The sequence below is a fragment of the Procambarus clarkii genome, chromosome 82 (assembly GCF_040958095.1).
Source record: "Procambarus clarkii isolate CNS0578487 chromosome 82, FALCON_Pclarkii_2.0, whole genome shotgun sequence".
Classification (NCBI taxonomy): Eukaryota; Metazoa; Arthropoda; class Malacostraca; order Decapoda; family Cambaridae; genus Procambarus; species Procambarus clarkii.
The window spans coordinates 3,722,592-3,738,810 of record NC_091231.1 but is presented as its reverse complement, the minus strand read 5'-3'; the positions used below and the strand labels follow the sequence as shown (position 1 = coordinate 3,738,810).

At 41.7% G+C, this 16,219-nt stretch overlaps 1 protein-coding gene across 50 annotated transcripts in view; it reads left to right on the top strand.

Annotated features, from left to right (window-relative positions):
* The window catches only part of pins (G-protein-signaling modulator pins), a 188,747-nt gene that overhangs the window by 146,482 nt on the left and 26,046 nt on the right, over positions 1–16,219 (top strand). For 19 of the 50 annotated variants that reach the window (XM_045752235.2, XM_045752245.2, XM_045752238.2 and 16 more), the window contains 7 exons: positions 2,961–3,184; positions 5,816–5,951; positions 9,323–9,465; positions 9,721–9,916; positions 10,772–10,887; positions 12,455–12,719; positions 12,907–13,092. In XM_045752235.2, the coding sequence (XP_045608191.1) occupies positions 2,961–3,184; positions 5,816–5,951; positions 9,323–9,465; positions 9,721–9,916; positions 10,772–10,887; positions 12,455–12,719; positions 12,907–13,092 (1,266 nt within the window). The remainder of the gene's footprint in view (positions 1–2,960; positions 3,185–5,815; positions 5,952–9,322; positions 9,466–9,720; positions 9,917–10,771; positions 10,888–12,454; positions 12,720–12,906; positions 13,093–16,219) is intronic. The other 31 variants (XM_069315853.1, XM_069315864.1, XM_069315847.1 and 28 more) reach the window with 3 other exon arrangements.

Sequence of the window (16,219 nt, the reverse complement as noted above, 5' to 3'; positions counted from 1 at the left end):
ATATATGAAAGTAATTTGTTTTGTATCATTGGAAGGATCAATTACAGGTTTACCATTCAGGAAAATGTTCTTTCTAAATAAATAATAAAATTTACGAATTTAAAAAAAGAATTGAGAACTCACAAATAGATTTAGGTATTTATACGATAGTGTAATTAAGAAAGCAAAATTTGCTGTTAATTGTCTTAAGTTTTTTCTGTGTACTGTGGGATATTTTCATTAAAAATCTTAGGGTAACTGTTGTGTTGTTGTCACAGATCAGGAACCATTCCCAGGTTTCTGTACAATTGTAAAAATAAAATAATGACACAAGAAAGCCTAGTGTTTAAATTTATTTTACTTTTGAGCTGTATTTGAAAGAAATCGGATATTGTAAAGTTTTATTTTTATCCGACGGAAGCCTTGAAAGCAATGGCAATACAGAAAAACATTAAACTAGTATTTTTTTTTTTTTTAGATTTTTGTTATGCAAACACAACTCATAATCATTCACTGAATAAGAGTTACTGGTAAATAATTACAACTTTAATTATATAACTAGAATTAAGATTGCTGACGATGTTTATCACTGCAGTTTTAGCGGGAAAATACAATCTCAAAACATAATTTGTTAGCCTTTGATGGAGAGGAAGGTATGGATGGCTATCTTGAGGTTATCTTGAGATGATTTCGGGGCTTTAGTGTCCCCGCGGCCCGGTCCTCGACCAGGCCTCCACCCCCAGGAAGCCAGCTGACTAACTCCCAGGTACCTATTTACTGCTAGGTAACAGGGGCATTCAGGGTGAAAGAAACTTTTGCCCATTTGTTTCTGCCTCGTGCGGGAATCGAACCCGCGGCACAGAATTACGAATCCTGCGCGCTATCCACCAGGCTACGAGGCCCCCAATGGCGATGTAGGGAAGGTATGGATGGCGATGTAGGGAAGGTATGGATGGCGATGTAGGGAAGGTATGGATGGCGATGTAGGGAAGGTATGGATGGCGATGTAGGGAAGGTATGGATGGCGATGTAGGGAAGGTATGGATGGCGATGTAGGGAAGGTATGGATGGCGATGTAGGGAAGGTATGGATGGCGATGTAGGGAAGGTATGGATGGCGATGTAGGGAAGGTATGGATGGCGATGTAGGGAAGGTATGGATGGCGATGTAGGGAAGGTATGGATGGCGATGTAGGGGTTAAGCTTCAAAATAGTTTTCAGACTATTTTCCCGCCAAACTTGAAAAGACAAAAATCCTCGGCAATATTAATTCTGATTATATAATTTACTTTGTAAATATTTTCATGTAACTTGTTTTCAATGAATGATTGATTTATATTTGCACAATAAAAAACAAAATATATTAGTTTCCAACTCTCCTGTGTTGCCACAGCTTCCAGTACTTTCATCGGTTATTATACAAAATAAACTAAAAATGCCCGATTTATTTCAAATACCGCTCAAAATGTTTCTAAATCACTAGGCGTACTCATGTTACCATTTTTTACACTATATCAAAAGCCTGGCAGTGGTCCGTGATGCGTGATGTAAGTACAACTAATGTGTTGTCTCCCTTGTGGAGTGAGGCTGTGTTCACAACCTTTCACGGTCTGCCGGATGTTACCTGTCTTCAGGATTTTCCTCCATATTATGCCGTGTCGTGCTAATGGTATTTTTCCTCTTTATGAACATTGAACTCTAGGAGTTCTGTCCCTGGACCCCGAGTGCATATTTCTCAATCGAAGCCTGTGGTATTATGATATCCGACATCTGCCTCTTTCTCTTTGTGGGTCTGAGTTTATGAAGACGTTAGTCTTCCACTTTCATTGTATTTAGCGCTAAACAGAGAATCATTATGCTCTTTCAAGATTTCGCTCATTCCTTTATGCTCTTGGGTGTGTGTAGCTCTACTTGTAATTGAAGTGATTATACTTGCAGAGGTTTTGGATTTGTCTTATGCATTTGTAAAGAAACATTGTTTATTCTATATCTTGGATGGCTTTCTATTCGTTTTATATTTCTTCATTCTAGTATGAGTGATTTAGTTTTTGGTCTGCCTCCGTAATTTATCTGTGATGTTTTACCTGCTCTCATGGGGACATTTGCGGCATCTTGAGTGCTTGACTACTCTTCCTTCTCCTCTTCTATAATCATCTGCGTTCTTCTTCTTGGTTGAACCTTGTACTGATCTTTCTTCTGTGCATATATTTAATGCATATTTTATATTTTTCTGCATTAATGCCTTTATACATTGTTAAACTTTGAGAGTTCAGTATTGTGTCCCATGAAATGTTTGATTATTTATAGGTTTTGTCCCATGCAAATGGTTTGTTGAAGTTAAATTAAATTCCCCCCTCCCACGCTGCAAATGTGATGGAGACATGCTATATAAATGTATATTTTCATATACTTCAAAGATGTCATATTTGATACTGTAATGTTCCTGATTTATTTGTCCTTGTTACAGTAAATAAATACAGTGACCCGAGAGGTGTGATTAGGGCAGTGAGGGTGGCAGTAGAGGCGCCCAGGGCTGGAAGTGCGTGCTTGCAGGTGCCGCCATTGTTGTAGGGTTGCTTTGGCAGGTAGTTGTTGGAATAGACTCGGTTGTGATAGACAACGTGTGGTACTTATTATGGTGTTTATGATGATTGACATCAACAGTAAAGTTTAAAAATGGCATGTGAGGGGTAGTTGGTGTGAAGGGTCAACAACTCGGTACCCGTACTGGGTCACTCACTACCCACGTGTGTAGTATGTGTAGTCACCCACTCGCCTCCTTCACTCACTCCTTGTGTCTGATATTTGCAAGTTTGTCTGTAATATACACTCGTGTCTTCAGCAAAGTACACGCTGAGAGTCATGACTGCCTTGATGTTTGTGAAAGATTATATGAGGAATTGCATTTACAAATGATACACGTTGTGTAATTTGTGGCGCGAGTGACGTACAGTGAGACTAATGTTTTGGTGTGCTGGACAGATGGACTCGAGTACGTGTCTGGAGCTGGCCCTGGAGGGTGAGCGGCTCTGCAAGGCTGGCGACTGCCGGGCCGGCGTGGCCTTCTTCGAGGCGGCCATACAGACAGGCACGGACGACCTGCGCACCCTCTCGGCCATCTACTCCCAGCTTGGCAACGCTTACTTCTACCTGGGGGAGTACGACAAGGCCATGGAGTACCACAAGCTGGACCTCACCGTCGCTAGGTCAGTACCCTACTCTTCTGCAGTGCTTGGCCGTCTTCTTGTTGGAGGACAGGTACCACCTCGCTCTTGAAGTAGTGAGCCATGTCGTGTGTGTGTGTGTGTGTGTGTGTGTGTGTGTGTGTGTGTGTGTGTGTGTGTGTGTGTGTTGAAAACGTTACATGTTCTATAGTTCTTGTCCGTACTGTAGTACGCTTACTCTCCCTTCCTCAACTCTGTTCCTGATTCCTCTATATCCCTGTTTCCCCCTTCCCCTCTCTCCCTGTTCCACCTCTACCGTGTTTCCCACTTCCCTCTGTCCCTGTTTCCCCACTATCCCTATCCCCTCCCCTCTCTGCCCGTTGTCCCCTCCCCCCCCTCTGCTCGTTGTCCCCTCCCCCCCCCTCTGCTCGTTGTCCCCTCCCCCCCTCTGCCCGTTGTCCCCTCCCCCCCCTCTGACCGTTGTTCCCTCCCCCCCCCTCTGACCGTTGTCCCCTCCCCCCCCTCTGCCCGTTGTCCCCTGCCCCCCCTCTGCCCGTTGTCCCCTGCCCCCCCTCTGCCCGTTGTCCCCTGCCCCCCCTCTGTCCGTTGTCCCCTGCCCCCCCTCTGTCCGTTGTCCCCTGCCCCCCCTCTGTCCGTTGTCCCCTGCCCCCCCTCTGTCCGTTGTCCCCTGCCCCCCCTCTGTCCGTTGTCCCCTGCCCCCCCTCTGTCCGTTGTCCCCTGCCCCCCCTCTGTCCGTTGTCCCCTGCCCCCCTCTGTCCGTTGTCCCCTGCCCCCCTCTGTCCGTTGTCCCCTGCCCCCCTCTGTCCGTTGTCCCCTGCCCCCCTCTGTCCGTTGTCCCCTGCCCCCCTCTGTCCGTTGTCCCCTGCCCCCCTCTGTCCGTTGTCCCCTGCCCCCCTCTGTCCGTTGTCCCCTGCCCCCCTCTGTCCGTTGTCCCCTGCCCCCCTCTGTCCGTTGTCCCCTGCCCCCCTCCCTCTGTCCGTTGTCCCCTGCCCCCCTCCCTCTGTCCGTTGTCCCCTGCCCCCCCCCCCTTTCCGTTGTCCCCTGCCCCCCCCCCTCTGTCCGTTGTCCCCTGCCCCCCCCCCTCTGTCCGTTGTCCCCTGCCCCCCCCCCTCTGTCCGTTGTCCCCTGCCCCCCCCCCCTCTGTCCGTTGTCCCCTGCCCCCCCCCCCCCTCTGTCCGTTGTCCCCTGCCCCCCCCCCCTCTGTCCGTTGTCCCCTGCCCCCCCTCTGTCCGTTGTCCCCTGCCCCCCCTCTGTCCGTTGTCCCCTGCCCCCCCTCTGTCCGTTGTCCCCTGCCCCCCCTCTGTCCGTTGTCCCCTGCCCCCCCTCTGTCCGTTGTCCCCTGCCCCCCCTCTGTCCGTTGTCCCCTGCCCCCCCTCTGTCCGTTGTCCCCTGCCCCCCCTCTGTCCGTTGTCCCCTGCCCCCTCTGTCCGTTGTCCCCTGCCCCCTCTGTCCGTTGTCCCCTGCCCCCCTCTGTTCGTTGTCCCCTGCCCCCTCTGTCCGTTGTCCCCTGCCCCCTCTGTCCGTTGTCCCCTGCCCCCTCTGTCCGTTGTCCCCTGCCCCACTCTGCCCCCGTTTCCCCCTGCCCCACTCTGCCCCCGTTTCCCCCTCCCTCCTTTGTCGCTGTTTTCCCGCCCTGTTCTGTTCCCGTTTCCCACTCTCCCCTCCCCTTGTTCTTGTTTCCCACTCCCCCTCAGTTCTTGTTTCCTACTCCCCCCCCCCCCCACCTTTCTCTATGAACCTTGTCATTCATGTCCCCCTCCCCTACTACACCCCCCCCCCCGTGGCATTGTCCCTTCTCTTTCGTCTGTATTCCCCCTCCACCTTCTGCACTTGGCTTCCCCTCTCTGCCCCCCTTCCGTCCTTTTCCTCCCCCTCTCTGCCCCCCCCCTTCCGTCCTTTTCCTCCCCCTCTCTGCCCCCCCTTCCGTCCTTTTCCTCCCCCCCCCATATCTTTACTTTCCCACCCGTCTATCCCTGTCTTTTTCTCCCCCCCCCCCTTTGTCCCTGTTTTCCTGCCTTCCTCCCTCTGCTGTCCATCTTCCTCCCCACCACTGTCCCCGTTTTTTTCTTCCTCTCTTCTGTCTGTCTCCTCCCTCTGTTTGCATCTTCCCCTTCCCTTTCTGTCAGTCTTTCCCCCTCCCTCTGTCCCCATCTTCCCCACCTGCCTCCCCATCTCCTCCCCGGCCTCCCCATCTCTTCCCCTGCCTCCCCATCTCTTCCCCTGCCTCCCCATCTCTTCCCCTGCCTCCCCATCTCTTCCCCTGCCTCCCCATCTCTTCCCCTTCCTCCCCATCTCTTTCCCTTCCTCCCCATCTCTTCCCCTTCCTCCCCATCTCTTCCCCTTCCTCCCCATCTCTTTCCCTTCCTCCCCATCTTCCTACTCCCTCTCCCTTCTGTCCTTCTCTTCCCCTCCCTCCCCCTATCAGTACTTCAGGGTAGAAACATCCTTTTTACCCCCAACATTTTATTTTGGTGTGCAATATATTACATGAACATTTGTGTATATTAACAAATTTTAGTTAAAGAATGTGATTTGATCCCTGACAATTAATCTTGTTTTTACTGTATGGCCAAGACTGTGTTCTTATGTATTTTTCCATTGAAGTAGCATATGCTGAATATAGAGTACCTATCCTTTTCTTTGATTTTGCAGGACGATGGGTGATCGCCTGGGTGTGGCCAAGGCATCTGGCAACCTTGGCAACACATTGAAAGTGATGGGCAAGTTCAAGGAGGCTATATGTTGCTGTGAGCGACACCTCTCCATCTCCCAGGAGCTCGAAGACAAGGTGCAGATAGCCGATACTTCTGCTTCGTTGACCCTTTGTTATTGAATGTTAATTTAAAGCTCCCACTTTGTATCCCACTTTATCCCACTTTGTAAGATAACCCTGGGTTATGCCTCCTAAGTAGTGACCTTTGTTGTTGGTGGTGACCAATGAGGCATTGCAAGAACAAAAATATGAATTGCAGCTTCGTGTCATCCTTTGGGGACAATACATGAAATTGCCTTGTTAATCACTGGAAAAAAAATAGTTATGATAAAGTCTTTAAATGGGCAATGGAATACATACAGCATTCAACAGTGATAAATTCCAGCAACTTTGATATGATGAATAAAAGCAAAGAATTTCAACTGAATACAGGATTACAAGATGCAATCAAATATCATAAACAGAAACTGCATGTAAATAATTTAGGAATAATTATATCAAATTACCTAACATTTAGTGAGCATAACACGGCAAACTTAAAATTTGCCAGGAAAATGAGATGGTCGATTATGATAATCTTCTAATCCAAGAATGCCATCGCAATGCTGCATCTCTTCAAATCTCTCTGCTTTCTTATTGAATATGGCTTAGTACTAAGAGGGATATTACCTAATATATATACAGGACAGTGCATGGAAGATACTCTTAAGGTAGAATTCCAAGTACCTGTACTGTATGCATAACAGAATGGCTTACTGGAAGGACATGAAGAAATGCAGAATAGATCCAGTGAAGAGAAGAGTAATAAACACAGAACTCTGTATAAACATCAGAACCCCATAATTTTTCAGCCTCCTGCCATTAAAAGTAAGAAATATTGCCGGAACAGAAGCAGAAATTTTCAAGAGGCAATTGGACAAGTACTTGAAGGAAATGCAGGATCAGCCAGGTTGTAATGGATATGTGGGTCTGTGGGCTACTGCTAGCAATAGCCTCACAATAAAGTTATTACCAGATAAGCCTAGCTCTCAGTCGAGCTTGAAGAGTGGAAGTACAGTACTCTCAAGACTGACTTCAAGTAAATTGTAGGTAAATAGACTGCCCAGTGGCTGTGCTGCCCTGGTATCTCCATATCTTCTCAGCACTCTTATGCTGGTGCTCTCTTCATTAACCCATATAGTTTGGCCCTTCTTTGTTGGAAGACTTGCCTCTTGCCGCTGCTGCATCTGATGGTCAGTCGTTAGTTTACCATCATGGCTATGATCTTGGGATGTTTGTGATGCTCAACTCCTCTGATATTCTGCTTCTCATTTTTGAATGAGGTTTTGGAGGTAAGATTGGACCTAACCATTATCTGTCCTTGTGGCCCTTGCTCCTTATAGCTGCTGCTTGATAAAAGTTCCCTATTTCTTGTGAATTTATCTTGTGCTGTGCCAAACAAAGGGTCCCAGCCCAGAATAAAGACATCAACTGAAATTGAATGATCCTATCTGAGCTGATACGTTGGTTGCTCTGTAACGTATCGGAAATAGAAAAAGAAAGATAAAAACATATAGAGGAAGAAAAGTGGTTAGGTGAAAGGGAAAGTATAGAATAAGAGAGAAAATGGGATGGGGGGTAGACTTAGAGAGGAGGAGGAAAGAGGAGGCTGAGGAAGATGAGTGGAAAGAGTTAAGATATAGTTAGAAATAGAATTGATAGAAAAGTAAGAGGATGAAGAGATAGGAGGTTAAAGGGGAAGTAGGAAAAAAGGAAGAAGGAAACTCTCCTCAATTTTGTGCTTTTTTACTTCCTCCTCCTGCAGCTCTTCTATCCCAGATCGTTGCTTCAGAGACGCTGCCTTCTCGTTGAGCCCTTGGCGACAATCTCCATTGTTTACATTGCAAACACTACTGAGCACATGGCTGTTTGTTGTTGGCCCTCCACATGTCTCCATTATTTTTTCATTTCTTAGTTCTGCTTATTACAACTTTTTTGTTTTTTATTGTTTGAACTTTTATTTTTAAGTTAGCTAAGATACAGGATGAGAGAGAAGCTCATGGTGTCTCATCTTCCCAATAATCTTTGTCTTATACTTTGAAGCTTCCAGTGGTTTTGGCATACACTACCCTCTCATTTAATTAATTTTATTTGTCTATCATTCCTCAAAAGATAATTCTCACATTTTTTGGGGCGCCTTTGTTGTCTTGGCTTCAATTTGTCAATTTGCATAAAAATTGTGATGGTGGTGGTGGTTATATCACCTCTTTTTTTTTTTTTTCTTCTTTCTACTAGTTTGATATATTTAATGCTTCAAGCATCTCCTTATAGCTCTTGTGTTTTGGGTGACATCCATTTAATAGTATGGATTTGCACTTTTTTTATAATTTATTTACATTTTGAGGTATGGGTACCTGGTTGATGGGGTTCTGGGAGTTCTTCTACTCCCCAAAGCCCGGCCTGAGGCCAGGCTTGACTTGTGAGAGTTTGGTCCACTAGGCTGTTGATTGGAGTGGCCCGAAGGCCCACATACCCACCACAGCCCGGTTGGTCCGGCACTCCTTGGAGGAAACAATCTAGGTTCCTCTTGAAGATGTCCACTATTGTTCCAGCAATATTTCTTATGCTCGCTGGAAGGGTGTTGAACAACCGTGGACCTCTGATGTTCATGCAGTGTTCTCTGATTGTGCCTATGGCACCTCTGCTCTACACTGGTTCTATTCTGCATTTTCTTCCATATCGTTCACTCCAGTACGTTGTTATTTTACTGTGTAGATTTGGGACCTGGCCCTCCAGTATTTGCCATGTGTATATTATTTGGTATCTCTCTCGTCTCCTTTCCATGCAACTGCTATACATATGCATGTACCATGCAACTGGTACCATGCAACTGCTGCATATTATAATTTTGTTCTTATGTATGTTGTGAGCAATTTTATGAGCATTTTTCCATCCGTGTACTGTATTTAAAGGCAGTTCTCAAATTGGCCAGAGTAGTGGTAGGCTCCTCTTGCTGTGTGTTTGATGTGATCCTCTGGTGAAAATTCATTGTCCAGGATCGCTCCTAAATTTCTTTCCTTATTCAAATTCTTCATAGTCTTTTCACCTAAATTATAATCTGAATATGACCTGGTTTCATTCATTCTGTACTCCATGAAGTGTTATTTATCCACATTAACTCTGCCATTTATTGCTCTATGCTTACTTTGTCTGTCATCATTGTGAAGGTTAGGTCATGAGGGTTGTTTAGGACTTAGCATTAGTAGCATATTGTCATCCACAAACATGCTCATTATGACTGTATCCTTTCAGGTAAATAAATTTATATATTAAATGAACATTACTGTGTTATGTATATGCTGTGGTTTTTTGCAGTTGCATTTAAAATTAATTTGTTTGCATGGTTGGTTAGATAATTCAGATTTTTTCTGTATTTTTCATTTAATTATTGTCTTATCACTGAAAAGGTCGGTGAAGGTCGAGCTCTTTATAACTTGGGTAATGTCTACCATGCTCAAGGTAAACATCTTGGACGTATAGGACCTCAGGAACCTGGAGGATTCAGCGATGAAGTTAAACACTGTCTTCAGAAAGCCGTTGAGTATTATGCGTGAGTATTTTCATATTGCATTTTCTTGTACAGTATTATGTTGACTACTTCATTGTCTGTGGCACAGTACTTTGACTGACTGTACTAGTTATCTGTATCCATGATATAATTACCTATTTTGCAGCCTTTTCAGTCAAATACATTTAGTAATCCTCATTTTTTTCTGCCTTTTCTCTTATCAAAGAGCCTAGTTAGTTACCAACGATTTTTTTTACATTTTTTCAACACGACTGATATATTTTTAATGTTTTCCAGTGCTAACCTGCGTCTGATGGAGGAACTTAATGATCGGTCGGCTCAGGGACGGGCTTGTGGAAATCTTGGGAACACGCATTACCTTCTGGGAAACTTCACTCAAGCTATTAGCTACCACAATGAGGTGAAACACACATCAAATGTACTCACAAATGACTTAAGTGCTGTGGATATTATGAATGCTAATCTTGAACCTGTAAGTTAGTTTATACTGTATTGTTAATTGCACCCAAATAGTATAACTGGATAACAGAATCGAGTGCAAAATTAGCTCTCTATTGGAACGTAATGCCATAGTATACAAAAGCTAATTCTAGTTTTGGTAGAAATGCATCAAATATTCTATCATGTGAACTGGTTGGGTGTACCAGTCTATACAGTGTTCTTTTGCTTTGCACAGGTTGTTTCCAATGAGTCTCACATTTCCTAAGGATAAAACATGAGTCATTTAACATTTTAGTGTTCTAACTCGTCACCACAAGCCCGACTGTAAATGTTCCGAGCCTCTAATCCTTCAGTACTTTCCACGTGTAAATTTAATTCTCTCTTGCCTCCATTAAAAACATTACAATTTACGTGCTTTTAGGGAATCCCAATAGTTTGTGTTTCATTAATTCTATGTGGGCATTACAAGATCTTTGTACAGTATATTTTTAAGCTCTGCTATCTTGCTTGCCTTGAAAGGAAATGAGAGGGCTGAAGAATTTTACTTTTAAGAGATACCACCAGTGCTCTGAAATGTACCCTCATTGTTAACTACGCTATAATTTTCCTGGCTGTTGATTTTTGGGCTTTTCAATGTTAGGTCTTTTAACATTATTTTGCGATCTTTGACTTGTCATTCCTTTCTACAAGGAGCTCTCACTCTTATAACCTGTACACCTTCTTACGTTTAAGCTTTTCCTGTACTGAAGTGCTGTTACTGGAATTTGCCATTGATGATAGTTGTTTTTTAACTCAAATATTACGAATTTGAGTTTGTTTTACATTACTAATTTGTACTGTCCTGTAATCATAAAATAAAATGAGTAATTTTTTTTTATTTTTACAGAGATTAGCTATTGCAAAGGAGTTTGGTGATAAGGCTGCAGAGAGAAGAGCACACAGTAACTTAGGAAATGCTCATATATTCCTTGGAGAATTTGAAACAGCAGCCGAGCATTATAAGTGAGTATTATTTTAGTACCTGTACAGTGTATAAAGTAAAGTATGAAGTAAATCTAATGTGTGGATAAGTGTGTGAGTGTACTGTACTTTATATATAATATATATAAATCATATTGTATAAAATAATAAAGTATGGGTGATAGGAATTGAAAATACAGGTACAGTACTGACTTGTTCAGAGAGAATTTAAAAAGTCTTCTCTGAATACCTTTTAGTCTCTTCTCCAAGACTATGGGTCCCTACAATTGCACCAAAGGTGGTACCTTTTATTTTATATATACTCAGGACTGTAGTGTATGTAGTGTAAATTTGCTTGAACGAATTGCGGGGTGAAACCAATTTATTGTATCGGGGGATTTTATTCAAACCTGTGAGGCCCCTGGTTTAAAAAAAAATCTTTTGCAATGGTCTACATCCATTGACTCATATTCAGGTTTGTTGCTTACCTTACAAGGAGAGTAGTGTAATAAAATATCTTCATAATAACCCTAAAACACACTTAGGTAAGTGCAAGCCCCTTACTTCCCATCCACATTTCAACACTAGATTAAAAAACATAAAATAATAATTTATTATGTAATTTTCATTTTAACTGTTCCATTGGATAGAAGTCATTGACTAACAATTCCATATCAAAATTGTATTTTATCTTCAAAGCATTGGAAAATATCATGGGCACATGCCGAACGCATCATGCTACCTTACATATTATTATAAAATTAATATAAAATCTGCTCTAAATGCTGTCTGTTACTGGCTTTGCAAGAATGTAAGAACACCCGTGTACCCTCACAAAACCAATGTACCTTTTTGTGTATAAATAAAATCATAATGGGCAGTGGTTCCCAACAAGCATGAGTAAATGGTCACTAGTCATGGATACATCGGAGGGAGCCAAAATGTCTCATTTTTTAAGGGTGGAACACCTCTATATTGGATTTATTTCTATTCCCCCCCCATTACTACCTGCCTTATAGTGTGCAGATGTGTGACATGGTATTTGTTTCTAGTAGGCAGAGATTATCAAAGAAGCTTGGCACATCCAATATGACCATAGGGCCCAGAGTGCCAATGCTGTTGTGCAAGTGGAGCTACTGAGGGGGGGCTACCATGAAAGGCAACTACATGTTAACAAAACATGGGATTAGATGGTTGTTTCAATCTAATGTGAAACAATATGGCTAATTTGGAGTTAATGTGAATAAAATGTGGCTAATTATTTTGCATCTTACTCTTCATAATGGCTAACTGAAGATATGGTCTTATTAATAATGTTTGGAAGTCATGCTTGGCTTTATACACATTAAATTAGGTGCCATTTAGATAAGAATTCATTGCTTAGAAAGAAATACAAGAATATCTTTCTTTCAATTTATCATACTATGTGGAAATATGTATTTTATTCAGTGATTTAAACTGTTCACCATCTTATAGTGGTGCAAATAGAGGTAAAATAGATATATTAGGATGTCTAATAAAATTCTAGAAATTTGTTTAAATTTTATAATTAACGATCATCTCTATGCAACTCATTGATAAGTTAGTTATAAGATTTATATCTTTGCAGAAAAACCTTACAGTTAGCCCAAGAGCTGGGTGACCGTGCAGTGGAGGCCCAGGCATGTTACTCACTTGGCAACACTTATACACTTCTGCGGGACTATCCTATGGCCATCCACTATCATTTACGTCATTTAGCTATAGCAGAAGAATTGACCGATAAAGTTGGTGAAGGACGAGCTTGCTGGAGTTTGGGAAATGCTTACTCAGCCACAAATAATAATGAGAAGGCTCTTCATTATGCTACTAGACATTTAGAAATTTCTAAAGAGGTAAGACATCTTGTAATGTACATAGCACAATAAATTCCATAGATAAGATTGTCACTTGAAATCCCAAAGCACCCAGACTTGCATTAAAGTTAAATTTTGTAATTACATTTGTATACTGTAAAGAATTGCATAGTATTGAACTGGAAAAAATCTACATGTAATATTCTTATTAATAATCTTTTGAAAGTTTGCCATAAACCACCGGCAGATTGGAGACAAGACTGGTCAGGCCGCAGCACAGATGAACCTAACTGATATCCGGAAACTTCTGGGTCTTCCTCCAACTCCAGTTGATTCAGAATTATCTGAATCTGCCGAAGATGTCAAGTCAAGAACTCGGAGGAAGTCCATGGAAAATATGGATCTTCTCAAGGTAGTTCTGTCGTTCTTAAGAATAGTTTTATAAAATTTGCTTAATATGAACATACAGTACATGTCTTAGCTTTAAAATTATTTTTCTGAAATTTTAAATGTTGACAGTGGAGATGATGATCCGTAAAACTTTGATATGAAAACTTGAGTTACTCCAGTATCTTTATTATGTAAACTTGAAGTTACTATTGTTGCCCATAGTTGGATGAAATAAATGACGTGCATTAGTCTGTTATCATGAATTTAATTTTTGCTCTACATTGTCGTTATTGTTTCTTTTATTTATAAAAGTAAATTTGTTTTATAAGCAAATGTGTCTAATACTTTATATGATTTATCAATTTTCTGTTGATTTTTCATTTGGTATAGAAAGATTTGGTCCCGAATCCACCTTTATTTTGCCTTCCTTTATGTTAACTTGGCACAAGATGTGTGTGCTTAACCTGCATAGTGATTTTGAACATTAAAAAATCACTGTTAACTTGACTTAATCATCATGATGCTCTGTAAATGCTTCATGTTTCATGAAGCCGCAAGAATGTGCATTGGGATGCATAAGTCAAAATTAAATGTGACATATTGTAAGTTATTATGGTATATTTCACATTTAATATACTGGAGTTAGGTTTATGGAAAATGGGGCATTATATAAAAACGTGCAATTTAAAATTAATAACACATGGGGAAAATAGGTTCATGTTCTCAGGCGTGACAAAGTTGTACATTACAAGCATGCTGTACTGTACTGATTTCAATGATATGGTATGATGAAAAGGGGTTGGTGTGTGCGTGTGTACTCACCCATGGTTCAACCAGGAATGGGCCTGAAGAACAGGACTTGGTGTGGTGTGTACAAACACACCACACCACAAAAGTTAGAACAGGAGTGTGTGTGTGTGTGTGTGTGTGTGTGTGTGTGTGTGTGTGTGTGTGTGTGTGTGTGTGTGTGTGTGTGTGTGTAAATACCCGAGAGTAGTATGAGGATGGGAGCAGTGCTGGTGTTCTGCCTTCCCAGTATTATTTGTCATAGAATAATTTGAAATTACCGATGATTTTGGGATCCACCACCTGTTCACTTGTTCCAGCCTTGTACACCTCTCTGCAAAAGAGAACTCTTATATTTTTTGGCAGCTTTGTTTCCTTAGCTTCTTATCTATGACTAATTGTTTTTGAAGTTACAGGTTTCAAAAATTACTGTTGCTGATTTTTTGTTTGTTATTGCATGTTGTGATCATATTCCCTTTTTTACATCTATCATTCAGTCTTGGCATGTTTAATGCCTCCAGTCACTACTCATAGCTCATGTTCTTAAAATTCAGGAGGCATTTAGTAGCATGTCTTTGCACCCTGTATAATTTATTCATGTGCTTCTTGTGATATGGGCACCACACCATTGCTGCATGCTCCAATTTTGGTCTCACAAATTGAGTGAGCATTGTCCATCACAAGAAGGGCCTTCAGAAGCAATTGTTTCCTCATGAGGTATTCCTTGACACTAGGACCAAACACTTCATTAACCCACTCAACAAAAAATTGCCTGGTTACCCAAGCTCTGGTGTTAGCCCTCCATGTCACTTGTAACTTTCTTTTCAGTGCGTTGTTTTTCTTAAACATCCTTGGGTTCTCTGAGTGATAGACTAGCAAAGGTTTCAGTTTAAAATTCCTGCTTGCATTTGCATTCCCACACAACAAAAAAAAAGTCAGTCTGTCCTTCATTGACTTGTGTCCTGATAATGACTCCTCCTCTTGAGTGATATAGGTCCTCTTTGGAATCACTTTCCAGAACAAGCCTGTCTCATCACAGTTGAACACTTGTGGGGAATTAAAACAATCGGCCTCTACAGTCACCAACTCGATAACAAATTTCTCAGCAGCATCTTTGTTAGAACTGGCAGCCTCCCCGTGGCTTGCCACACTATGAAGACCACTTCTCTTAAATTTCTCAAGCCACCTATGACTGGTTTTGAACACTTCAATATTGGCACTTGTTCCAGGTTTTTTTGTAAGAGATGACTATACAGTTGTTTTGCTTTTTCACGAATAATGATCTCGGACATACTGTCACCAGCCAACTGTTGGTCATTTATCCATATCAACTACAATTTCTCAACCTCTTCAGTTTTCTGCTATCATGGTTCTAGTTAATTTTCTTTTCCTTTGGCTCGTATCACAAACTTTCTCAGGTGCCATGGTGAATTATTTATTCTAAGATTATAACAAATATTCAGGGAAACATGAGAAAGTTTACAGAGAAGTTTAATGGGGTTGTGCAATGAACGACAGCTGCAGGGAAAACTGGCTCGTATATTACACACGTTTACATTCGTGTGCTGAGTAAACGTTCGATACCGAGTGTTTTAATTCTCTAATAATGTTTGAGTGCCGAATTATTTGAGTTAGGAGCTGTTCAAGTGCTGAGGTACTAGTCTAGATATACTATAACCATATTTTACAGCACGTGTATAAAAGTGGGCAATAATAAAAAAATTTGCCTCGGTGCTAACATGGCAACCATGAGTAATGCAGGCATCAGCAGCTCACACCACCACCATGTAACTTATGCCCACAGCATCACTTAATGATGCTGAAATAGATTAGTAACTCCCATTATTTATCAATGATAGTGACACAGACAGGAGAGATCTGAAAAACCACTCTTTGCATGAACACTTTCAAATTGTTAACATATGGTTTTGCACATTTTTCTTTCTATTTCCTTGAATTTGTTGATTGATCCTCATCTCTGGATTTTATATTTCACATGTAGTTATTTTTAATGATTTTTCTAAAATGGGCTGAGACAAATGTTTTCATTTGTCTGCTGTCCATGTCTCAAATTTTCTTTCGTCCTTCTTTGACTACCATGTAGTCATTTTGGGTTTGTATTTCTTGTGTGATTGTAGGTTTGGACTCTTATATTCCATTTCTTTTCTTTTTGGTATCTATGGCTCTTGTACAATTTTTATTGAAATTTACAGTTTCAAGTTCTGCATCTGTATTACATTTACATCCTGCAAACCTTCCCGATCAAATTAATTTATAAAGCTGTAGAGAGAGTTGACAAATTTTTGAGCGTCCTTCAAACAGTAATGGATATTGTGATCAACGTTGCTTTACTTAACACACAC